The sequence below is a fragment of the Sinohyriopsis cumingii genome, chromosome 7 (assembly GCF_028554795.1).
Source record: "Sinohyriopsis cumingii isolate HCF-2022 chromosome 7, ASM2855479v2, whole genome shotgun sequence".
Classification (NCBI taxonomy): Eukaryota; Metazoa; Mollusca; class Bivalvia; order Unionida; family Unionidae; genus Sinohyriopsis; species Sinohyriopsis cumingii.
Window position 1 is genome coordinate 132,390,911 of NC_142967.1, and position 27,518 is coordinate 132,418,428.

At 35.4% G+C, this 27,518-nt stretch overlaps 1 protein-coding gene across 1 annotated transcript in view; it reads left to right on the forward strand.

Annotated features, from left to right (window-relative positions):
* Positions 1 to 27,518, forward strand: part of LOC149796148 (general transcription factor 3C polypeptide 1-like) — a 492,926-nt gene that overhangs the window by 11,727 nt on the left and 453,681 nt on the right. Inside the window, exons 3-8 of the mRNA XM_089966075.1 lie at positions 1,716 to 1,927; positions 3,259 to 3,395; positions 7,363 to 7,488; positions 11,130 to 11,250; positions 16,338 to 16,514; positions 18,330 to 18,448. Of these exons, the coding sequence (XP_089822201.1) occupies positions 1,716 to 1,927; positions 3,259 to 3,395; positions 7,363 to 7,488; positions 11,130 to 11,250; positions 16,338 to 16,514; positions 18,330 to 18,448 (892 nt within the window). The remainder of the gene's footprint in view (positions 1 to 1,715; positions 1,928 to 3,258; positions 3,396 to 7,362; positions 7,489 to 11,129; positions 11,251 to 16,337; positions 16,515 to 18,329; positions 18,449 to 27,518) is intronic.

Sequence of the window (27,518 nt, forward strand, 5' to 3'; positions counted from 1 at the left end):
GTGGTGCCAAGTCTTCAAATTAAGCTCCAGCATTTCTGGCTGGAGCATGTAAAGTTTGAGTGATCCTGTAGTTTCCACCCAGCGAGTGGGCCTGGCAGTGTCCAGGGAATTGATCTGGTGATCTGCTATGTCTGGGTCTCCAGATGCCTGACATTCTTCATCCAAACAGGGTGTATAGACTGGATGATGACCACAAGGGACAGACTGAGTGGCTGCTTTTAATATGGCTCTTTTGAAGTGGTGGTAAGATTCCTTGATTGGGATGCAGCAAGATGGTACGGTGACTATACTATGCTCCAGTATGTCATTGTACTTCACTCAATCTGCTTTGTGGAATTTCCAATGCCACCGTGAAGAGCTGTGTATAGCGAGCTGCTGAAGTCCAATATGGATAAGAATTGGTCTGTGCTGATTGTAGGGGAGTCGTCTTGAACAGTTTGGCTTACTGGCTGAGGATGGTCACCAATGGAGCTTATTGAGTGGCCAGTTGTCTGATTGTCAGTTAGCAAAGGTTTGTTGTTGCTTCTACTTGGTTTTGTTATGTATATCTTTATCTTTTTTAACTCTTGGTACTTGATTGTGTCTACCGGTATATGAAGTGTAATTTTTGTTAATGTCTATAAATTATAACGATTATCTCTAGTCCAGATATTAGATAGTTAACTTTTGTATACAGGTATTAAATTCTGTTTTAAGATACTAAGAGTGTGGATTGCATAAGATTTATACATAAGTTGTATGTGTAGGTATTTATGATGACTAATACTAGTATTAATAAAACCTGTTGACAGCTTTTGGGGTAGTTTCTCATTGACTGGTGGTGCCAAGTAGGTTCTTATAAAGAATTATGTTATTTTCCATTGGATGGGTCATGTTAGGTGGGTTCTTTTATGCTGTGAGATATTTGCAAAGAGACATGTAGTTAGTTGTAGCAAAATGCATTTTCACCCCTAATGCTTGTATATAAGTACATGGCAGTGGACAGTTTGGTAATTCTTTTTCTTATGTTCTTTTTATAACATCAGTCTTCAGGTGTATTTAATGTCGTGTTTAAATATCATATGAGGGATACCATTTGTTATGATTATTCATTGAAACTACAAAGTGCTCATTAAACCAAATTATTATTCTGGGACTATTGTGAATTATTCAGAGGAGTTCTGGACAATGCCATTTTTGTTCTTCAGGAATGGTGGCAGACCAGTACAATCTAGGATCTGAAATTTATTTGGAACCTTGGATTCTTTTGGACTTACAGTAAATATAACTTTTTAGGATTATTTTGGATTCAGTTCCTAATAATGTAAGTTCCTTGAAAAATTTTATTTTATAAAATTGGTAATTAAATTATTTATTAAATTTGACAAAACTTGTTGGTTTTATTTCCTTCTGTTACTTAGTTTATGACCATAGAGTCATAACAGTTTATTACCATGAAACTTTATGCACACAGTCATTCCAAGGTCTGTTTGGTCCTAAATGAAATTGGGGTGCCACTCAGAGATACAATATTGCCACCATAGCTGCCATCTTGAAAATCTCTGTGGCAGATCCAAGAATATCATTTTCATGTTGGCATGAACAAGTAAGCTGTGTGTGTGTGGGTTGGATTTGTTTTAGGGACCCAGGGGTAGTAGTCCATTTGAGGGACTTTTGTTGATAGGACCTCATGCTAATCTCCTTTATCTAATAATAGACAATTTTTCTTGTTACAGGAATTACTATCAACTGCTTATGGATTCGCTTAAAGGAGCTGGGGGAGCAGTTCCCCATTACTATTGATGAAAGGTCAAAGTCTTACCTGTGGAACTTTATTTTACATTGTGAAGATCTTCAGTTCTTTGAACTTCCAGAACCAAGGCCAGAACTTATCCCATATAACAGATTTCATTTTGTGGATCCAGAGAGTGGAGTGTTTGTTGAGGATGTGAGTATGACTCTCATGATTTGGATTGTATACCTAGAAAGTCTTGAGTTGAATCACAAATTTGATGGTTATTTGCGCTCAAAATTGTGTGGTTTTATGGCTGGTCATTTAGATTCATGGCAGAAATAACAACAGTGTGAAAAAAGTAGGAATGCACTTTTTGTCAGGATAGCTGCCTAGTTGCAAAAATGGCCACTTTAAATGCTTCAGCTGCATAGCATTTAACTTAATTTCTTTGTAGACAGAAGGGTTAGTACATTGGGAAGTCCTGCTGAGTTGTCATTAGACTTCTCATAGAACAGAATAAAACTACCTCTCATAGGAACATTGAAACAACAAACAAGATTGTTAAAAAATATTTAAATTATTTGATGAGTTTTGTTGATTTCATTTAATGAGCACAAATATTAGATCCTACATGAAACATGATGAAAATTACCAATTTTGTTGATTGATGAGACCACAGAATAGTGTAATGAATTGATTTGAAAAAAAAAATTTGGAAGCCCCAGTGATTTCAGATTTACCTTACATGATGTCAATGTCATGTGCTGTTATTATTCCTGTTACATGTAGAAAAAGTATGGTTATGTTTGCCTAGATAACGCAGTAGTTAAGAGATAAAATTGTTATGCTTTGCATCATACCATTAACATCAAGATTTTGTGTTTCTTGCTTTCATGCCCCTCCCATATTTATATACATTTATCTTGTCCCATCGTATCCCATACAATTTATTTCCTATCATTAACTTTTAAAGGATTCCATTGATTGAAATTAAAATAGTTTGAGGCTTTTCATTTGGGAGAGTTGGGTCAAGCTGCAGTATTTGGTGTGACAAATTTTTATTGAGTTATGGTCCTTGTTTGACTTAGATCTTTGCCTTTTAATTTGGTTTAGTAACTGACAAGGCATTCATATATAGAGACCTAGTGTGGTTAAATATATGTGAAAATAAGGGTCAAGTTTGATGTTCACCATCTTCAAACTAAATTTTACTGAGTTATGATCCCTTTTGTCTTGGAACTTTTCCTTTTACCTGTGCTCATTAACATTTGGAGTACTTCTTGGGTTAAAACTAATGTGCATTGTTGAGGCTTATGATTGATTTTTATCATTTTTCTGCATAATTTTACTCAGCTATGACCTCTTTTGACCTGGGTCTGTACCCTTCAAAAGCATTGTATTAGCAGGGTCATTCTTCACCTCTATATACATTTGTAGATTTAAATATTATATTTAGGGTTTGTACAGTAATCTGGTTTATAGACAAAACTTAAGTCTTCCATCAAACTTTTGTTTTTATAAATGAGTTTTCCTCCTTTTTCCAGGAAAATATACCAGAGGAAATATATCCAATCCATGTGATAGGAGACAATGGGATCCAGGGATCATGTGCCATGTATGACAGCAGAAAGGATGTGACAGCTGAAGTTAGATGTTTAACATTGCTGGATGTTGTGCAGAGGTAAGAAACTGCCATTTAGGTTGTTAATCATAATGTTAAAGGGTCATACCAGTTTTGCCAAGATTGTAATTTCTGCATATTTGTAATGTAATAAGTATAAAATACTGATTGTGACAAAGCCTATTGTGTATTAGACATCACTTAGTAATTTGAATTACATTATTGATTTCATTCATTAATCAACATATATTCCATATTTACCTAAACCTGAGCAAATCTTCTATTCATACACAGGAAGAGTAAGTTTTATCATAGCTAATTGGACATTTGAAATGTCTGAAATTTATATCAAGTCAGTTTATGGACAAGATAAGTAAATATTACCTTAATATCTTGGCAGTTGATATGCTAACCTACATGTTCACCTGATCTTCATATATAGTTGCAGATGTTTTTTGATAGATGTGTATCTTTATTGCTATAGAAAATTACTTTTGGGATGAAATGATTGAAATATTTTGACAGGAACTGTGAATAAAGAACATAATGCATGTGCAGAATTGTGTATGTTTTTCCCTTCATAAACCTGCTGCATTTTGACTTTAAAAGATGGTAATTTTGCACACTCCTGTTATGAGAGACCACCTGTCTTGAGAGACTGCTTTTAGTTGGCAAAAAGGGTGGTTCACAAGATCCAGTTTTACTCTTCTCCTTTTTAGAATCATGATAGGAATAATTGTTAGTAAAGAGCTTTTTCTAATGAAGTTTGTTACTTTTTTGAATAAATTAAATTTGATTTTCTAGATACCCAACCTCTGAAAGATGGTTAAGAACATTATTCTAAATGGTTTCATCAAGCATCTTGTGTATGCAAGAACTCTGTGTATTACATCAAGCATCTTGTGTATGCAAGAACTCTGTGTATTACATCAAGCATCTTGTGTATGCAAGAACTCTGTGTATTACATCAAGCATCTTGTGTATGCAAGAACTCTGTGTATTACATCAAGCATCTTGTGTATGCAAGAACTCTGTGTATTACATCAAGCATCTTGTGTATGCAAGAACTCTGTGTATTACATCAAGCATCTTGTGTATGCAAGAACTCTGTGTATTACATCAAGCATCTTGTGTATGCAAGAACTCTGTGTATTACATCAAGCATCTTGTGTATGCAAGAACTCTGTGTATTACATCAAGCATCTTGTGTATGCAAGAACTCTGTGTATTACATCAAGCATCTTGTATATGCAAGAACTCTGTGTATTACATCAACCATCTTGTGTATGCAAGAACTCTGTGTATTACATCAGCCATCTTGTGTATGCAAGAACTCTGTGTATTACATCAACCATCTTGTATATGCAAGAACTCTGTGTATTACATCAACCATCTTGTTTATGCAAGAACTCTGTGTATTACATCAAGCATCTTGTGTATGCAAGAACTCTGTGTATTACATCAAGCATCTTGTATATGCAAGAACTCTGTGTATTACATCAATCATCTTGTGTATGCAAGAACTCTGTGTATTACATCAACCATCTTGTGTATGCAAGAACTCTGTGTATTACATCAACCATCTTGTGTATGCAAGAACTCTGTGTATTACATCAACCATCTTGTATATGCAAGAACTCTGTGTATTACATCAAGCATCTTGTGTATGCAAGAACTCTGTGTATTACATCAACCATCTTGTGTGTGCAAGAACTCTGTGTATTATTACATCAACCATCTTGTGTATACAGGAACTTTGTGTATTACATCAACCATCTTGTGTGTGCAAGAACTCTGTGTATTACATCAACCATGTTGTTGTTAATGCAAGAACTTTGTGTATTATTACATCAGCCATCTTGTGTATGTTAGAACTTTGTGTATTATTACATCAACCATCTTGTGTATGCAAGAACTTTGTGTATTACCTCAGTGCTTTTTGTTATTGATTCCAAACAATACGAGATTCCTTTTTTTGATAACTAAGGACATTTATTTTGTGAAGCAACTGTCAAGATTGCAGCTTGTTTTTTTAAAATTGTTCTATTAGTAAAATATTGATAATATGCAAGTAACAGGAAAACTTCTCATCCTTGAGGAAATGTCTGAAGTACTTATTCAGGAATTTTAAGTTCGCTACAAACTCAGGAACTTGCCACACCATAGTGAACAAAGCATTTTTATTCACCAAATACCCATTTTACTAGGTTGCCTTGCTATCTTTGATCACAGGTTTGAATGAGTAGGCTAATTTAAGGTAGTTTAATTATATTACTTGCATAGTGATATTTATAACAGTGTTTGATTGACTGCTAGCTTTTACACAGGTAGGACAGGAATGATTTGCAAGCCATTTAACTCCCTTTTTTTGATTTTATATAAATAATGTATTTGATGTAATAATGCAAAGCAGGTCTGCTTTTAAATGAGTGTAGTACTACAACAAATGCTTCCAAAGGTCAGAGATCAAAACACAAGACTTAATTAGGTTCTCACAGAAACCACTCATGCACATACCTATGATGGTAGGTTGTCAGTTTTTAAATTTGAAAACAAGAGGGCATATGATTACACAGAGACTGATTGAAAAGATGGACCTACAAAAAAGTAATGGTATTTATTAAAGGTGTTGCCTCCATTAGGCATTAGTAACATTTTCATTGAATATTATTATTTACAGTGTACTGAAAATGTTGTTTGGAAAGAAAATTTGGTAAAATATACTGCTTTCAAAAAGTTGAGAATTTCATGATGCTGGTTTAAAAAATTCCAATTTGATTGCAATATTCTTCACATTCAGCAAATATGATTTTTTTGTTGTATTTTTTGTTAAAAAATATGGGATCCATACCTGACTCAGTGTTATAAATGGGTTTGCGAGTTAAAAGGGCACAAATCATCAGGGGAGTTGTGTATGTTTAGGATTGAATTGATTTAATCAGTTAATCACTAAAAATCAGTGTCAGAGTGCTTTCTATCAACTTGTTCACTGGATTGCAACTAAATACAAAGTCTATGTCAAAATTACCTTGTATGTGTACAAGTCATTGTATTTATAAGCTCCATAAAGTACAAAAATACAAGCATGACCTTTGCTTGACCTCATGGTAAATAAGGTCTGGTTTTTAAGTTATTTTGGTAGTCAACATGTACCATTGTCATTCAGAACCAAGTAGTGTGGTAGTTGTAGCTGCACTGTCTTACGCATGATAACATGAACAACTTGGAATTCATTTTTATCATTAAATTCATTGTATGGATATATCTCAAAGAATGCATTGAATAATATTACTTCAATAAATTTGATATTTTTCTAGGATTGCTTTTTATAGATTTAACAAAACTTTGCATGTGGTTAAATTTTGACGATGAAACAAGTGATCTTCAATCCATGATATCAGGTTCAAGGTCAAAGGTCATGATAATGAATTTTGTGATGCACATACATATATCTTATAAAGATTTTAACTGTAACATAAGAAAATAGTTTGTTTATAAAAAAAATGGTACATTGCAATTTCTCAGGAATATCATAGAAGGTTTAAACACTCACTATTTAAGATATAATCTTAACTTGGATTTTTGGAAGTTAGTGTCTAACTTAAGATGGTACTTTTGATCATTTAACTATGCACTGAATTTCATTCCATATGATGCAGATATACATTACACTAAATAGTGTGGTGATTAATGTCACAAACCATGGATATCCACCTAGCCCAGCCTGGATCAGCTACCTCTGTTTTCCATGGGAAATGCACATTGTTCCCATTTCCTTGGCATGATATTGTCAATAATTTGTTAAATGTGTTATTAAAATCAATAAACAGTGGTTGAACAATTCTTCTCTGATCCTTGAATTTAAGTATTATTGCAAGTGTCATTTCTTACAAAATCATGAAAATTTATATCTGCAAAAATTGATGCTTCTGTACTTGAGGACAGATAAAGATGAAACATCTTTTTTAAAATACAATTTATTTGTTCATCAGGAGACTATTGCATTATGTTTTTTTCTCATTAACAGATGGGGAGAAAAGCTTGTTGTTGTGGCTTCAAAGGAAATGAGACATCTGGCTTTGGTAGGCCCAAACTTTGATCCGACATTTTCTTTCACAGATTTAACATATGCCATCCTAGAAAGAATTGGCAGGTATGTATGATGCATGAGTGGGGATACGTATGGTTGGCCCACTATTTATAGAAAATATCCCTTCACAGATTTAAACATATTCCATGCTAGAAAAAAATTGGCAGGTGAGAATATATAAAAGCCAGCTGACAGTCAGGTCCTACTGCTCTGTACTCTTAATTTGAAACCAAAGGAATTTATTTGTTGGTGGCACAAGCAATAATAACAAAAGATGTAGTAAAAATTATGCTTTAGTTCAGTGGCTGTCAAACTTTTTGAACCTACAACCCACTTCGCATATTATTTGTATGGCTAATATATCACCTTCAGCAAGGCACGTAGTTTGAAAACTCATGATTTAGTATAATATTTCAGTAAGGAATCTTGCTTGGAATGTATTAAACTTGAAGTGCTTTATAATATGTATCTATCATAAGGCAGGGCATACTAAGTTATAATGTTGTCCAATCACCTGTCCATCTTTCGGTTGCCAATTTCACTTTTGCAGAAGAGTCTATTGATGTTGGTGTAAAAAGGTCAGAGGTCACTGCCTGGAAAAAGAAATGGTGTGCAGCACAGTAACTCAAGTTATCCACTATTTACAGTTACCAAACTTTGTGGATGGCTTGCACTTGGGGTAGGGAGGAGGGATATCAATGTCAAATATGAGCGGTTACAGGTCAGGATCATTGTCGCTAAACAAATGCTCCATCATTTACATTTACTAGTCATCATGGCTTGCTGACATATGGGGCAAGGAAGAAGCCACTTGACTGTGCTGTAAAATACTCAAAGTTCAAGCTGGATGGAAGAAATAAAATAGTTTCTGCATAATAACACCATCTACACTCACCAAACTTTGTCTGTGTGGTTAGGAAGAACCCAACCATTTTCAGAGTCTCTAGGTCTAAGGTTGCTAACTAAAAGAATGAAAATGGTTTCCACTCAGTGATATTAGTTCTACATCATTTACCAGAACCGTGTTTGTGGGGGTATGGAAGAAGTCTATCAGGTTTGGGGTTAAAAGGTCAACGAGCAAGATTACTATGTCTGAAAGAAAGAAAAAATGGTTTCTGCATATTAGCATTAGTTCTAAGGAAGAGACTTGACTTTATGGATGGTTCCATTTTACTTATGGTGCAAGCTTATCAGTATTGGGATCAAGTTGTCTTAAGATCAAGGTTGCTGTGGCGGAAGAAAGAAACATGGATTTTTCAGAATAGCTCCATTTCTAGAAAATGTACCATGACTACAGTTTGTAGATGACTTGCACTTAAGGTGTGGAAGAAGCTAGTTGATTTTTGGGTCAAAAGGTTGAAGATTAAGGTCATTGTGGCTCAAAGTAAAATGGGTTCTGCAGAATAATTTTGGTTGTAGAATGAGTTTGTTGATCAAACTTTGGAAAACATGCACTTAGGGTAACAAAGAAGCCTGTAGGGTGTCAGTATTAGAGGTCATGGTCATGGTAATAAAGAAAATTATGGTTTCTGCACATTAGGTGTAGTTTAATGTTGTATATATTGAAATTTGTTGATCAGTAATTTCAACCATGAACCATACTGTACCATTGCCTACATAGAGGACTATTAAACACATGGTGGGTGTTAATATGCATTTCACTGTAATGTACCATTGCCTACATAGAGAACTATTAAACACATGGTGGGTGTGTAATATGCATTGCACTGTAATGTACCATTGCCTGCATAGAGGACTATTAAACACATGGTGGGTGTGTAATATGCATTTCACTGTAATGTACCATTGCCTACACAGAGGAGTATTAAACACATGGTGGGTGTGTAATATGCATTTCACTGTAATGTACCATTGCCTGCATAGAGGACTATTAAACACATGGTGGGTGTGTAATATGCATTTCACTGTAATGTACCATTGCCTACATAGAGGGCTATTAAACACATGGTGGGTGTGTAATATGCATTTCACTGTACTCTTGTTTTCGTTGATTTCATCCAGTTGGAATCTCATTTAATGGATCTTATTACTTTATACAGTCAGTTAATGAAATTGTTTGTGACATAGTTTAAATCAATATAATTATTTTCTACTGCATTATGTTATTGTTGTTTCCATGTAGTGTCACTGTTAAGTTGCATGTGACTTCAAGTTTTGAACCTATTGCATGTATTGATATAGAATTACATAGGTAAGATAATACTTGCCTCAAAGATCACCTCTGTTATGAATTTTGGAGGTCATTTACACCTTGTTATTGCAGAAATAAGCTTGAGAGGCCATTGTTTTACATTCCAGAGGTGTCTGCTTGCAGGTTTGACTGTTCATTTGTTGTTGTAGAATAGTACTCATCACTTGAAAAATTAGGTTACAGTTGACCATTCCAAGATTAATATTCACACTCTTTAAAAATAGGTAACAGTGACTTAAATGTTTATTGATTAATGAAAATTTCATTCATTCATTGATTTATATGGTAAAATTATTGCACATTAAATGTTGTTTTTTTGTTGTTGAAGGAGTTATTCTATCATGTAAAGGGCTCTTTATGAGTTCATTTCCACTATTGGCTTAATCTCTACCTGGAAACTTAGCATAAGTTGGTCATTCTGGTTTTTTCCTAATTGACAAACACATGAAAGATGATTTTTTTTCTCTGGATTTTGTTGTCCGTCGAGCAGAGAGGTGATAACAAATTAAAATGAACCATTTCATTTCTTTCTCTCTCCTTTCTTTCTGTGTGTAAGTATTTCTTACTTACAATTGTATATAAGGTATTTTTAGTGCTACTTGTAAGACCTGACACTGATATTTATGTTTTGGGTGTCAGGGTCTTACTGCCTAACTAACATCGCTGTGTAGCATGTTTTGATGTCAACTAACATCGTAAAGAAAGTCAAATTTTCAGGAATATCTCACACATACTTCGGCATACCTCAACTACTGTCAAATTGCAACAAATTTAAATGTATGTCAATGGAACATGAAAAGGCATCCATTTGCTAGTGTCGTATTTTCATTCCGCCAGGATAAAGACAGCACAGTAAGTATATTAATTACACATGAATTAGTGGAAGAGTGCCGATATATGCTGCCAGATGTGTGAGATACTCCTGAAACTTTGACTACTCATTCTGATGTCAACGACATCGGAACACACTATACAAGGCCGTTATTTGGATAGTAAGACATAGCACCTAAACAAAATCAACATGTGCTATGTCTTACATGTAGGACTAAGGTATTTTATGATGTATTAAAAGAAACTGACGTGTCATGGATTCTTGACTTTCTTTTGTTTACAGCCATTAGTTCTTTAGAGGTACTCTTATTTGAAGTTAGCCTTCTGTGGTGGCATGTACATGGCATAGGATCTTGAACATCTGTATATGATCTTGTTTTATGGTGAATGGGCCTGACAGACACATTCACTTACTGTGCAATTCTTTTTGTACTTGCTTCACAATGAGTAATAATTGGGTGTTTGTCAGTAAAGGAAGAGAATAGTTTATACCTTTCCAGTTGTTAGTCTTTCCAGCAACAATTGTTGGTTTTTTGGTCATGCATTAACAACACTTTTTAGCATTATTGACTAGTTATATTGATTGAAAAATTTATGAAACTGAATTTACTTGCAAATATAAAATATAAATATTTTCTTCAGTATGATTTGTTAATTTCAGATCAAGGTATATGGGAGAGTTGTCAGTTGGAAAGAAAAGTATCCAGGTCTTTAATGAAAAGCAGCAGACAATATTCTACCATGTGCTGAAGTTAGTCAGGTTGGGTCTAGTCCGGAAACAGGTATATCAGTTTGTTCATATGGGCATTATTGTGAATGCTGCAGATTTTACTTTTCTTCAAGGTGTACAAAATTTTATTCCTTTTGTAGTTGCTACAAACCACAATTTTTAAAGGCCATCTAACAATAATTTCTTATGGAATCATTAAAACCCTTCCAAAATCAACAATATTAAAGTAGAAGCAAAAATTTTATATTTTGCAAAACCTCAAATTTAACGTCAATACTCACGAAGTGAATTCTTTATTTAGCACAATATTCCAGTAACCATTCGTTTTGAAGCATAAAGATGGAAATGGAGCTACTGCTTTGGAAAGCTAATTCCCGATGTAAAATATTTCATAATTGTTGAACAGATTTCCTTATATCCAGTTTTAAACTTTTTATACCATAATCTGAATTTGTTGTAAATATATTTGACTAAAATTTTTGCAAATAATAGGAAATTTAAGGAAAAGAAAACAATTGCATTTGCTTTGTGGATTGTGGCAGTCACTACCAACATAGCATTTGAGCACTGTTCACTGAGCCATCAATTAGGCTCTTGAGACCTTTTGTCCCAAATGGCTCAGTTTGACTTGGTGTGATCTATATCAGCAGTACAGTGTTCAACTGGTTATTTAGCAACTTTGCAACAAAGCAATGGATAGTTCTGCACCCTCTTCATTATGAATGAATTTCAGTTGCTTATACCTCAGAAGGATTCTTTGAATCATAACTTTAAAGTATTTTGTGGCACCCAAAGAGGAAGTTGAAATTTACTCTTTGTCCTCCTAGCAGTTTAAAACATATTTTAATTATGGTTTTTGAAAACATTTTGACATTTTAATTGCCAGCATTAGCATACAGTATATCATAGGTATAACTTGTCCAGTCACAAAAGGAGGGAGAACATTGGCATTGATAATGTTAAGATTTTATGTTAAGGAGTTTATGACACATTTTTATACAAATTTATTTTTGGATTAGAGAATTTCATTTCTTCTGTGCTAATGGCATATCATCCATTTTCTTTTACCATATATAGTTTGTAATACTAATAATAAATATAAATCGTATAATCATACTAAAATTAGAAATGGCTTAGGGAAGTAACTCATATTTAGGTAAATGATTAGACCATACAGTAGATATATCTCTTGTATACTCCACCGATGGTAATACTTATATTTGTATATTCCACTAATGGTAATACTTGAATCAATAGTAGAAAATACTTTTCAAAGGAAATCACCACAATGATTCGACAAATGCATTTCAGGTTTTAATATAGATTCTATAGGGACATATAAAGAAAAGAAAATACAGAAAAATATTACTAAAATTTTTAGAGCCATTTGTTTGCTTTACTAGAAAGGACTATGAATAGTAATATAACCAGAGTTGTGTTATTCCTTCTGATCTTATGTAAATTAGTACCACTTCAACCACTGAAACCATCAAGTTATCAAAGCTTTGATTTTATATATATATATATATATATATATATATATATATATATATATATATATATATACACACATAGCCAGGTGAGCTCTTGGTATTGTTTTGCATTTAGCATATGTTCAGCATTGTATGTTGTCTGTCCATGGTTGTTTTTATTGACTTCCTAACATCTTTGGATAAATTTCAACTAAAGTTTACATCCAGGCATGAAGGACTTTCAAAAATGATGCATATCTACCATCAAGTATGGCTGCCATTTCTGAAAATCAAAAAATCTTAAAAGACGTTTTTTTCACAAACTGCTAAACAAAATTTGACCAAATTTAAGAAAATATTCTAGCATGAATGGTTTCAGGTTGATACAGATTTTGCTGATAATAATATGGTCACCATTACTAAAATATACTAAAATGTAAACAGCATGTTCGTAAAAACCACTGAACAGAGTATAACTAAATAACTAAACAGATTCTGACCAAGTATAAAAATAAGTGTCCTGGCATGATGTGCTTTCAAGTCTTTACAGATTACGTTGTTCTGCCAATAAAATATTTTTGCTGTTACTAAAAATAGAAAAAGCATTAAAGGAGACTAGAAATCAAAATTTTCCTTTTACGTATGTAATTCTCTACAGATTTTAATTCGACTGCAATGTTTATAAATTAAATATCGTAAGCGGGTAGTGATTATATTGCGTGGAAGATACCACGATTCCGTAAATTGCCGAGTTTTTCCGAGTTTTGATGAGAAGACAGATCACGTGGTACCGTGACGCTATACTAGCCAGTCCTCGAATACAAACATAAACATTGGCGAGCGAGGCAGACAGGAGACCACATTTGGGTTGCACATTCAAAAGTTGAATCTGCAGTTTGATATAATAGTTTATGTACTGTACTGGTAAGTGCTAAAAGAAATTTGTTAGGCACAGGCCCCGGGCTGGTGACTTAAATAAACTAAAGTCCTGAATGAAATTCCACAAGCCCGGACAGTTCATACATGTCAATTCTCAAGCCGGGAGAAAAACCTCCCGATTTTGGGGGTATTTCTTCATCTACATCCCGATCTCGTAATATCTCTCAATTTTGCGCGGTGAAGTCCCGATTATTACATTATGTCTGTCAATTTTCATTTGTCAGAAGAAAAAAACCCCACCCCAAACCATTTTTAAATATAACGTATGCAATCCACAGTCGAAACTGCCACACTGCTGACATAGTAGCGATATGACTGAAAAATTGTTAAAGCTACGTTAAAAATTCAAATCACACGCACACACGTCTAAACCCGGCACTGGACGAAATAATTAATATCACACAACAGTTGTTTTTTTTTTTCATTTTTTCTTCTTCAGTAAATAGAACGTGAAGATTAAACATTATTCAAGTAAATTTCAGATTTTTTAAACAACCACAACAGTACTATAGTAAAAATAAAAAAATTAAAAGAATAAAATTGTCACCAATTAACTTAAATGAATGATCATGTTGAAATTTTCTCTGCAAACAAAATCGCATCTCCATTTCCGCCAAAGAAACTCGGCCAGTTAACACCTGACATTCCTCTACCGTATATGAAAAGTTTAATTACCATGATTAAATTACAAGGAATAAAACAAAATATACCATGCAGTATATGTGGCCCTAAAGAACTAATTCTGAATAAATATTTTATTCAGCAAACAGTGTTACATGCATTAAGACTTAAACCAAAGGAAATAAGGTGGGGCATAAAACTTGAGAAAAACAGTTGCCACATGTACGGTAACTTGTGACTGCAGATTTGAACTGTTGAAATGAAGTCCATGGCATCGTAAGTAACAACAAAATAGGCATCGTTTATTTGGTAATCTATTGCTGGTACTTACACATTCACACACTGTCGAACATGGTTTCTTTGAAGTATGTCCGAAGGGCAGTCCTTTTCACAAGATCAATGCAAGGATAAGGATTCTGTTCATTAGTCACACCGGCTTTATTGTTTGCGTACTTAAATCAAAACTTCAGCTATTTTGCAATTTAGCCAGAACTGACCAGAATATGCAAAAGGGGCTTGTCATGGGGGAATAATAAGGTGTATCACAGCAAGAAAAGGCATGTCAAATGGGCGGTCACACATTGGGGCAAGGGGTGTGTGTGTGTCAATAGTCCCCCCCCCCCGTTCTATTGTCAGACAGTTAATGTGAAACTTTGACCCTTTTTTTTAATCGCTGCTTTTTAAACTGCCCAAGGAATAGTTTTATATCAGTTCCAATTAATACAGATTACCGTTTATGGATACTACATGTAAACAATGCATTTTTTTAAAAAAAATTAATTTTTTTAAGATTACTGAAAATTGTGTTTTCTTGAAACACGACAGGTTTAGAATATTATTTTTAGCAAAGCTTCCATTTGATTAAAATCAAATCTAAATTTCACCTAGGACAGTGGTGATTTGATTTAGATTGTGCCGTGTTAAGGCATGTATGTCAACATCTTGAAAATACATTTACTCATTTCACCAGCGTGATCAAAGTTTCCTCAGGCAAACAATTTTTGTTTCGACAAGCCTGACGGGCACCTCACTTTGAATACAGGATGGGCCGGAACTAAAACCAGAAGGGGCCCAGGGTGTCGGGCTATCAGATTTGTTTTTAGCACTGCTGTTTTAGATAAAAGGTATGTGGACTGATTGTTGCATTTTGCAGTCACTTACTCGTCCTTCTGCGTATTTTCGTAACTCACACATTTAACTCTTTTCCCCGGATTTAAAATGTCCAAAGGTATGTCTGGAACAGTGCCAACTTTTAGTCTAGGCCTAGCATTTGTGTATCTTTCAGCTGCTATTTTTTCATGATCCCTCTCGTAACATTCCTTTGAGAAATGTAACGAGCACATAGTGCTATATGGTGTTGCTTTGAAATCGACTCGTTTGTAATAATGTACCCATTCTTTCATGATGCCTTTATCTTTCGAAAAAGAAAAAAAAATATGTCCACAGGCTTTTCTTAATGTTCTATTACACCCGTAAGCAACGCAAAACGGTATTGTCTTTTACTCTGGCAACTCCCACTTGGGTTGCTGGAGTCGCTACTATGACGTCACATCCCGAAAGTAACCGAATAGGCACGGAAATTTTGCATACGAGGTCATGGAAATTCAGCTCCTAGAAGATAGGCCAATATTTAAATATTGGCATTATGGTCGCAGATGATACTTCAGAATAAGGTTTTCTGCTATAGTACTTTTATTATTATTCTATATTTCCATTGGTTTCTGGTCTCCTTTAAGCAACTTCTTTGTTTTAAAAAACAACATTCCATAGAATTTGACTAAATTTGACAACATCAAGTCATAAATGCAAATTTTTTCAATGGTGTTCATGTGCCTTCAAATTAACTTTTATTAAACAAAGACATTTGAAAAACATTATCTCCAAATGCTGTTGAACCAAATTCAATGTCTTTTGGACAAATTATGTTCTATGAAATACAGATGAAGATGGAAAACAACAGAGAAACTATGAATTAATTATTTTCAAAACAAATGCACTGAAAGAAATTTGAACAGACAGGATACTACTGACCCATATTTCTTGATCATCTATTCTTGCATGTGAGCAGTCTCATGTTCACTTCGTCCTCTTGTTGAATGTTTGCCAGACAATCCAGCTATTTCGAGTGGAAAAGAAGGCAAAGATCTACTGCAAGTTGTTTCATCTGATGCCATTCTTTAGAGAAGTCCGCCACAAGCAGAGGGAGCTTTGTAAAAGACTTTGTGATTACCTGGAAAAGCAGCCTGGAAAGAGGGATGAATTAGTCAAGTGTCGAGCACACCTGGTCAGGATTAACCTTTTGTTTTCACTCTTTCTTTGTATTTACTCTTTTATAAACAGCTTAAGAATAATGCTGTTAATCTTGTATAAATAGGTATGTCTGTTTACTCTATTGTTGTTGTTTCTTCTGTTTTTTTCAGTTACTCATTAATTCATGCCACTGTTTAAAGTCATTAGTGAGCAGTTCACATTACACGAAATCAATCAGTTATTATGTCTCACTGTGTTAGTGGTATGTGCAATATCACACCAATGTTAAGTTTTGCGTTTAGGTCAGTCATAGACACTGTGATAATAAGCCATGTTCTATAAACTTGTCCGTTAGTGTGTCTTAGACATTTGCAGTTGGTTGAGTAGATGGCAACCGAGGTTTCAAATCAAGAAGGCTGGGGTCGAGGGGGGTAAGTAATAAAATTAAAAAGTGCAGACATTTGTGATGGCTTCCATCTCCAACAGACAGTGTTATATGGCAACTATTCATCCTTCATTAATACATGCCAACCATTATGCTGCGGCATAATTGTTATGCTTTTTTCACCAAATTACATTTTCCACTAGACTATATGGATTACACTTTTTTGCTACATTAAAAATAGAAAATAAAATTAAGCAGTAAAAGTCTGTTTTGTCATTTTTATTATCATCTCTTTAATTGCACTCATAAATTTGAGAATAATCTTAAAAAGACTGCGGCATAAGAATAGCTTAAGAGTAGTTTCCTTATTTGCTATTTATAGCAACTGTATAAAACTGATTTCCAAGAAAACACAGGTTTCTTTTAAAGTGAACAAACAGATTCATTTTATTGATAAGCTAGTTAGTGAACTAGTCTATATTTTGTAAGAAAATGGTGCCAGTTGTTAAGTTAAATGCTTTATGGTGTGAGTTGTGGATGTTATATGAAGGAAAATGTTAGAGCAGATCGATCTTTACAATCTCCAAAACACGTTTAAAAGAAGATTATGAGAGTAGTATAATAAGAACCTGACTGTAATCATTAAAGAATTCCAGTTCACGATCATTCAGCGAACTTTAGACATGTAGACTAGTTGATGTGAGTGCTGAATATAAATAATTTTGTGTTTGTATTCTGGTTCTAATCCATTTGGATTTTGCACTTTGTGGCAAGAATTTTGAACAGCTGCAGTGCATCTTTTTCATATGTGCTGTAATTCTGGCATGTAATGTATAGATTACACTTTTTACACCTAAATTGCACTTTTTTGCCACCTATAATAGCAAAAATTATGCTTATACCTCTTGGCGGTTGGCATGTATGTTTATTATGAAAAACATAGCTTTGTTGTCAGAATGTATACCTGTCATTCATTTAGAGTGGTATTTAAATGTCTTTGACTTTTTGACACACATATGAGATATCCAAAGTTAAATATTAAAAGAAGGACTGTTTATTCTGTTTTCTTTATAGAGGCTACGATATTTGTGATATTATAGTGTTTCTTCGAGTTTCAAAATTAAATGTAAGATAAGTGTTAACCTACCATAGGTACTCACTTATTTGATGAGTCCAACTGCAACCTGCAGAGACCCAGATCTGCCATCACATAATGTGCCAGCAGATCTGGGTCTGTGTTCTTTGTTAGGACTAATCAGTAGAACAAATAACAGAGACCCTAATCTGCATGGACATTATGCTACAGTAGATCATGATCTTTGTTGTTTGAGGTTTGACTCTACCTATAAGCAAGTGTATATGGTTATTGAGAATATAATAAATCTGAATATTCCTTAAAAGAACTGTTCATGCCAGAGCTGAATGCTGGCATTATTTAAAATACATGTATTTTATTTTTTCCAGAACATTGGTGACACAGCATACAAAAAGCTTGTCCAAGGCTTTCACAAGTATGTCACTAACATAGTGCTTCCCTTCCGAGAGTTCTACCCTGATGCTATGCCAGAAGAGTTTCTAACAAAGTAAGTGTGGTGATGGAGTTATTTCCCTCTCCTCTGCTTTCAACTTACCAGTGGTATAGGATACTATAGTGGGTTTTGGTAGTAATATTGTCATGTCTCCATATGTTTGTGCAGGTTTGGTTTCATTTTTATGCCACAGTAGCACAGGTATGTTATGTAGCACTGAGGCAAGTGGAGTCAAGTGGTTTGCCTATGTTCACACCATGGTAAATGACCCAGGCTGATCCAGTGGTAGGATTCAAAGCTGCACCCTTTGATTGTGAGTCAAATCTGTAAGCCAGCTCAGCTGCTTGGGTGATGGTGGAGGTGGGGGTAGGTTATTTCTTGTTGATGGTTTGGCATTTATATATTTTGTTTAAAGATAATTACAATGAATTAATTAAATTGTATGTATTTTGTCATTGTAATTGTTCATTACTAGAACAATAGAAATAACAAAAATTAACTTTGATTCCAATTGTAATTGTTAAGTCGAGGTGTTTGCTAGTAAATACCCCACCAGTATTGCCCGATAGTGAGACAATGCTTAAGTCTATTATGTTCCTTGAGAAATTTATTTTCACAAAAATTATGAGAAGTTTCAAATGTCAGTTCAAATATCTCATGATTATTAGTCAAGAAGATTGTTTCTTATATATATATATATATGGTAATTCTTTTTCTGACAATATAAAATTCATGTATATGCAAAAAAAATGTTTTGGAGAAACCAATTTTTTTTCCTAGTAAAGACTGTTTCTTTGAGAATATCTACCCAATCATAATACCTTAGGAGAACTACTAACACCATGCAAATCAAGCTCTCCCAGATAGTACTTTTTAGCTAAATGAGCTCAAGTTGTCTGCTGACCCATGTTTCTGTTGGGCAGAGTGATCTCCCCTCTACAGGTAGTAATACATTATTTTTTGTTTTCTAATAATTTGGTGAATTTTTCACATTCTCTGACTTTGTCTATTTAGACTGCTATCACTGATGCTTATTATGGTTATGTTTTAGTGTGCAGTGTCTCTTGTTTACTCATTCAGTAATGGGTGCTTTTTTAGTGACATGTGAGTTTGATGTGTTGTTTATATTTCCATTTTTATTTTTATTATCAGTAAATGCAAGAAGTTTATGGCCAGGGAAGACATGCATGAGTTAATTGTGGCATGGTCAAAACGTTGTGGTGGGTGCTGCCAGTGGTTTCTGTTTTTTTCTTCACCATCTTTTTCTGTCCAAGCCTGTCTGCTTCATTCAAAAGTGGCATTGGCCTGGTGACCTGTACATCACCAGCTTTCATGGTCAGCAGCTGTGATGTCCATTGTCATTGATTTATGCCACAGATGGTGAGGGTCTTTTTCAAGAATCTCTTTTGAGGTGCCCCTCTATCATGGTAGCCAGTGGACAGCTCACCATACAGTGCGATCTTTGGCAGGTGATGATCCTCCATCCTGGACATGTGCCCTGACCAGCATAGTTGTATCTTCATGAGCATGGCCTCAGTGTTGGTGATCCCTACTTGTTTGAGGACTTCATTGTTGGTGATGAAGTCACTCCAGTGAATGTTGAGGATGGTGCGGAGGCAGCGCTGATGGAAGTGTTTAAGGAGGCAGAGGTGGCGACTGTAGGTGACACAGTATTCGGTGCAATATAGGAGGGTGGTCAGTATGACAACTCTGTAGATGCTGATCTTTGTATCTTTCTTGAGACTGGCATTGTACCACACTTGTTTATAGAGTCTGTCAAAGGTGCTGTTTGCCTTGGCCATTCTGTTGTCTATTTCTTTGTCAATCTTGACATCGGAGGAAATCACTCAGCCCAGGTAGGTGAACTGGTGGACTACATTCAGCTCTCTGGTGGCCGGTACTCTTCCTTGCGAGCAGGCTGGTGAAGTACCTCAGTTTTCTTTAGGCTGACCTCAAGACCAAAAAGGTGGCAAGCTTCTGTAACACAGGATGGTATGCGCTGTAAGACGGCTTCCATGTGGGCAACAAGGGCATAATCGTCTGCAAAGAGAAGTTCTCTAATCAGTTTTTCCAAGGTCTTGGTGTGGACCTGAAGTCGCCTTAAGTTGAAGAGGTTGCCGTCAGTACAAAATCGGATATAGATGCCATCTTTGTCATCAAGGTATTCTGTTGCTTTTTGGAGCATCATGCTTTAGAAGATTTAGAACAATGTGGGGGCTAAAACACAGCCCTGTTTCATGCCATTTACGATAGGGAAGTTCTGTGACAGGTCGTTACTGTTTCCAACCTGACTGATCTGGTCTTCATGGAGCTGGATGACCATGGTAAGGAACTTTGGAGGACAGTCAGGCTTTTCAAGGATTTTCCACAATCCAGTTCTGCTCACAATGTCTAATGCCTTCATCAGGTCCACAAATGTGATGTACAGTCCTTTGTGTTGTTCTCGACATTTCTCCTGGATCTGTCTTAGGACGAACACAGTTGTGCCTCTATTGGCTATGAAGCTGCATTGACTCTCTGGAGCATGTTCTTCTGCAGTGGTGGGGACCTGTCCGTTCAGCAACACTCCAGCAAGGATTTTGCCTGCAGTGGAGAGCAGATTTATCCCATGGTAGTTTGAGCAGTCAGACTTTTCTACCTTGTTTTTGTACAAGATGATGATGACTGCATCTCTGAGGTTTTGTGGAAGTTTCTCTTGCTCCCAGCAGCAAACGAAGAACTCGTGGAGTTTGGTGTGTAATGCTGGGCTTGCCCTGTTCCATATCTCAGTTGGGACACCATCTTTTCCTGCAGCCTTTCCAGTCTTCAGCTGTTCTATGGCTTTTACAGTCTCTTGCATTATGGGTGCCTTGAGTTCCATCTTTGGTGGCTGTTGTGGGATGTGGTTAATAGCTGTCTCCTGGACTGTGCGGTTAGTGCTGAATAGGGTGTGGAAGTGCTCAGACCAGTGGTTCAGGATAGATTCCCTGTCAGTGAGTAGTTCTTGGCCATCTGCACTCCATAGGGGGCTCTGTATTTGGAAGGAAGGACCATACACTGCTTTCAAACACTTCATACAACCCCTTGCAGTCACCATTGTCAGCATACAGCTGGGTTCTTTCTGCAAGCTTTGTCCACCATTCCAGTGTTGCAACTAGGACGTGTGATCGTATAAATCCCCACCAAATATAAGATTTTTAACCCTATGCAGGCAAAATCATGCAAAAAAAAGAATTGTATGCATTTTTCATGCAGAATGCATTATTTTAATATTTTTTTTGCTGTAAAATTCCCAGTTGTCACCTCACGAATATGTTGTAGTTACATAGTTGTAAAGACATCACATATTTCTGTGTGTCACATGCTCAATTCTGATTGGTTTTAATAAGAAAGGTCTGAAGATCACATTTGATACAGAGGCTGGCTAGGCGGGACAATGTATTAAATGGCAAAATCAGTTAAAACTTGGACACATTTTAATTATTTTAGCAGTAACACGCCTAATAACAGTCAGGGTGCACAAGTTTCTGTTAATAGGCACAATGACAGCGAACAAAGACTTCCTCAGGTTAATCCTGTATTCGATGATGCTAGTGATGATGTGCTTAAAGATGGCTGTGATGAAACTAAGGGTCCATCAAAAGCCAAGAAAGAAAAGTACTCTTTCAATTCAGACCGGAAACAATATTGATCATGGCTGGAAATGAATTAAAAAAATGAGGTGCTTTGCAGATGATGTGTAAAAACTGGAAATGCTAATTTCAGGACATCAGCCCTTGACAGACATGTTGAATTACCAGCTCACAAATAGGCAATTGAGGATATCTAACTAAGTGAAAATCCTAAAACTACATGCATGGCAGCTATCAGGGCTGTTCCAGTAAACCATATATCCCCCCCGGGGATGGCACTTCAAAAAAACTTCTGTAGGAGGTTGTGTTTCGAACTATTTTAATTCTGACAGTGGAAGGTTGGTTAGGAAAATCACTTCTGTTGTGGGTTGTGCTAACAAAATGAGAAATCGCTGGTGGGTTTGTCAGAAAGAAGAAAGAAAAAAAACCCGAATATATATTTAAAATCGCATCTACCCCCCTCCTAGCGGTCTAACGTGAATAAAACATTGGGTCAGAAAATGATGCCAGTACACGTGAGTACACGTACTTTGTACGAATTCGCGTACTTTTAAAGCAGTGATACCCATGTCTAAACAAGCAGACTATGGGAATGTTGGACTTAAAAACCTAATACAGCATTATGGAAGAGAAAAATCTGGCATAAGAGGTAGCAAAACACTGATTCAAGGAAGTGAATCTTTGGCAGGGTTCATGTTAGTGAAAACTGACAGAGGTCTCGAAAACGCTTATGATCACGCTTATTTGGACGCCAGTTTTTTTACTTTATTTAGGCGGGCGGTAAAATTCAAATACTTGCCAGTCCTGCTTCAGTCACCTGCATAGTGGGAAAATGTGTTGATCAGTTAGCTGTGATGATATTTACAATGACAGAATTTAGTGGTTGAAAGCCCCCCCCCGTCGTCACCATTATAAGAGTACATCAAAATAACATGCTGCAATAGCTAAGCGGCGAGATCAAAGGCTTTGACTGGCAGCTGGGTGGGAAAATCTACTGATATTTACAGTGCTTGAATTTAGAGGCAGAGATGTACATGTGGTCATTTATAACAGTACATCAAATAAACAACTTTAGCTTTCATTCTTGTGTTCATTTCCAAGTGTAACGGAATAAGCAGTGCACCTGACCTCGGAATCATGACATGTTGAGACATAGATTTGAATGAGTATTTTGGGGTTCAACGGCAAACTGACGAAGATTGTGAGATTCAGGAGAGGGCTAAAGTTGCTAGAACTGATAATTTGAAAGGGACATTAGCCAAGTGTATGAAAGTGTTTGATGCCTAGCTTAGTGCTTCCTTGGATTAAAAAATTCAGACTCACTCTGATGGACAAGCAAGAGCTATGTCAGTGTTATAAATATGTCAGTGTTATAAAGAATGAAGAAATTAAACTCTATGGCAACCAATAGTTACTATAATTGGCATAGTTTTCTGAGAGGGGACTGCAACTTTTCCTGATGGGACTCGCATTTTTACCAAAATGGGAGCCATGGACTCTTAGTTTTAAAACCCTAACGAGACCTCTGGTTCAAAACTTTTCTTTCTGGGACAGATATCCAAGAGAGAATACCCATGGGGCCATACATGTGAGATGTTGAAAATTGCACAACAATAAAGAACAGTAACTTGTTCAAGCTAGTTATGCATATGCGTTTCAGACAGCAGGCAATGAAAGGAGTTCACAGCACAGAATAATATTTGTACATCGAGGAGGAGGATCATATTAAATTCAGAAAAAATTAACAGATTAATGCTCATAAGGAACATCAGAGAATCCCCATACAACATAATTAAGTGTGTGTAGATCTCAAGTTGGCAGAACCACTGAGCAACAAAAGAATAAAAAGACAAACTTTTTTATCATATGCATATGTATGACCAAATGATGTACATGCTCTCTATGTGCAAAAATTAAATGACATTAAACATAAGAGACTGACTGATCTGTGTAAACTCAAAGCAAGATGGATAAAGTTTGACCTGTTTATGTTCGGTTCTTCCATATATATATAGATCATGGTGGTATTTTTTGCAGACCTTTTGGCACTTAGTTCCAAGCCATCATTTGGTATTTGTATTGCAAAATGGATAACTAAAAAGTATATTATCTAGTACAATACATTTTTAAGCAGTATCATTAACTGATGATGAAATTGATGAAAACATACTTGATGTCATTCTGATATATGGATTCTTTACTACACTACTAATCTGTTCATCTTCATTCTTTTCTTTTTTTACCAAATCCTTTAGTCTTACTGGTACCAGTGCTTTTATTAAAATTGTAACTTCTATTTTCTTGCAATCTAAATATTTATAATGATGTGTTATTGTCAAAAGGTAAAATGTGCTTAGTGTTGTAAAATCTAAAACTATTAATTAGCAAAGGACTAAAGTAAAAAGTGGACAGAAATTATTGCCATATTACAGTGCTGTTAGAAACAACAGAATAGTTGTACAAGATGTATTTTGCACAAAGTTGTAGAACTAGCTCTCATATTGTCACCACATATTCTATTAAATAATTATATCATTGTTTCTGTATATTCCTATCAGTATTTTCCCAGTGGTAGTAATTTTCTGATCTGATGTTCATTTCTTGTGTAATTTTTACACATCAAGAATTCTTACTGTATCATTAAAAAACAATGTAATCTGCACCAAATTGAGTTGTTTGAGAAGAAATTAATTTTTTTAACCCAAAATTCACTGAAGCTACGAGTTCTTGCATTAAAGTCTCACATTAAATAACATTTGAAGTAGCCACGATAGTAGTTTAGGATGCAACTGTACCAATTTCACCTTTGGTATATCCAGATCTTGAATGTGATGGAGGAACATAGCTCCAAAATAAACACATCAATATTAGAACCTGTTTATTGACTATGAATCAAGTTTCCGAGTCCAAATGAATTGCTAGAAATTTTTTAATTCTTTTGACAACATCATAATTAGCTGTCAAATATGGAGTAAGCCTATAGTCTTTATGCCATCCCAACCAAGACCCCACCACAACCACGTGACCATGCCCAATGACCTCACAGTAATAATCGCTATACAACTAGAGATGACATCTCTTCCAGAATTTTTATTTCAGAAGAGCTGTAACAGAGTGGAACAGTAAGAAAGAGTGACAGATATTTAAGTGTTAGGGAGATATTTAACAATGGCTATTCCCACCACCACCACTTCCTCACTGGAGATCACACACACACAAAACTTAGAGTGCATCCTGAAATCCTGGCAGCATCCCTGCAGAGGAGATAACTTGACTATTCAATTTTATTGGTCTCTGGTTATCCCATGGTATATCTGTTACTTGAACATTATTTTACAGTGTGTCCATTCAGCATGGTCGAAAAAGGCTTACAACCATTGAGTTGTTCAAGGACTCCCATTACTACAGATGTGAAAGAATGAGAACCATACTATAAATCAGTGAAGATAAAATAGAGTATATGTGTGTTTGACTGTCCCTGATTGGTTGATAATGAAAGTAAGATTTTAGTAAAAACAATCTTTTGAGAGCTTGTCCTACTTGTAACTGAAGAAAGTGAGGGACATTGTTTTATTTACATAATTTCCATCCCTTTACAGACCAGAGTTTGGACGATTCATTACTGAAATCAGCAGCTGACTCTTTGGTGCAGTATTGAAAGCACACATTTCAAATTTGTATAGATGCAGAACATGGTGCGGCTGTTATGGGTTTTTTTCTTCACAAAAGCTGTTGTCATAGATGTGTCTATACTGATATAAATTTGATCATGAGCACTCAAAATTTTAAGTTACTAAATTTTAATATCGTGGTGTTTGCACAAATTTACAGTCCTGAACTCTTGAGTTTTGTGCAGAAATATGGAATCCAAGCAGAATATATCCAGAAATATAGAGGTTTTTAATCTTGAATTTAGTCTCCCCATTGTGTTTCACACTGATATGCATATTCACAGAACATTTGTATAGTAGTAGGAAAAGTAAGTGAGAAATTTAGATACATATCATAAACAAGACAAACACTATGTGGGGGGAGAAGATCATTAGAACAGGCTGGAATGGAGGAAGTGTGCCTCCTTTTTTTATGTGTGCAACATTATTTTCTTAGCTTCAGTAAGAAATTTCATCAAAAGGAAGACAATAAAGGGTGTACAGTTAACTAAACCAATATGAATTTAGCTACTTAAAAGCTGTATCAAATTGATTTTAACCTTCTGGTCTGTTTCTGTCCATTCTGGTGATATGTCCACTGAATCAGTATGGTTGGAAAAAATATTTGGCAAATTAAAAAAATTAAAAATCTTTTGGCAGATTATGAGTATACCCTACTTCTGCCTGAGAGATGTGAATAATTTTATTTCTTGGTTTGTTGATTGTGGTTGTTGCTCAGTTCAAATGCATCATTGAAAAACATTGATGCATTCTCATACTTTGTTACAAATATTTACTACAGATGCATATCATCAGATATTGGTGAATACAGCTTGAATAAGTTATAACAGTTCTAGTTGGAACAATGAACATTGTTAAGAGAAAATTTAAGTGAGCTAAAATGTAAACTTTTCGGCAGTGTGTGATGCAGGATTGCTCAAGACTTTTCCATCTCATATGCTCACCATGAAAAATCCATTTGCACCAACTGATGATGACTTTTAGGTAACTGTCAGAAAGGCATAATTGACGATATTCTATAGTCTACAAAAATTACTTGAGTCAAAAGTTGTAAACTCATACAGCTGTGGCAAAAATGATTGACTAGTACCTTTGTTGCTGTTGCTACAGTTGATTAGTTGGTTGATTCAGTGTGGTTTGATTTTGGGGTTTCTGGTGATTTTTTTACAATATATTAGGTGGAGGAAGGACCCCGAAAGACCACCAACCTAAATTGGTTGATCTGTGACACAAACTCTTTCTGTGAGATGTTTAAGTGATGTAACAGCAAGCACCTTAGTACACTTGGGCACATGGAGCTTCTGTTGATTTGACGTTTATCTCCAACAGCTGAAGTCATTTAGACATGAGCTCTCGAGGTTTCAGTAGATCAGTATGGCCTTTACATCATTTTCAGATGAAGAGAATCTATATATGGCAGCCAGTTTTACTGCTGAAGAAAATCCAAGTCCTTTTGAGACACCAAACACCACTTATGTAGAACCACTGACCTTCCACAAGTAACTGGCAACATTCTCATTAGCACATTGGAGGCAAGTAATCACATGACAAGCATCTTGTACCACTGCCATGGAAGCCCCTCAGATCTGTGTCACAAGATAAGCATCTTATACCACTCTGCCATGAAAGCCCCTCAGGCCATATGTATAAGTCTCATATGAAGACTAGAAGTGGGAGATAGAACCTGTGACAACTGGATTGAAAGTGCATAATGTTACTGCTAGGCCATCAGTGATGATGATGATGGTGTTGACAATGCAGTTAACTGCAATGACATTGATTTTATGAGTGCTCTGGGAAAAATGATTCCTTGACTTTCATCCATTTTTTAAAATCTATGAT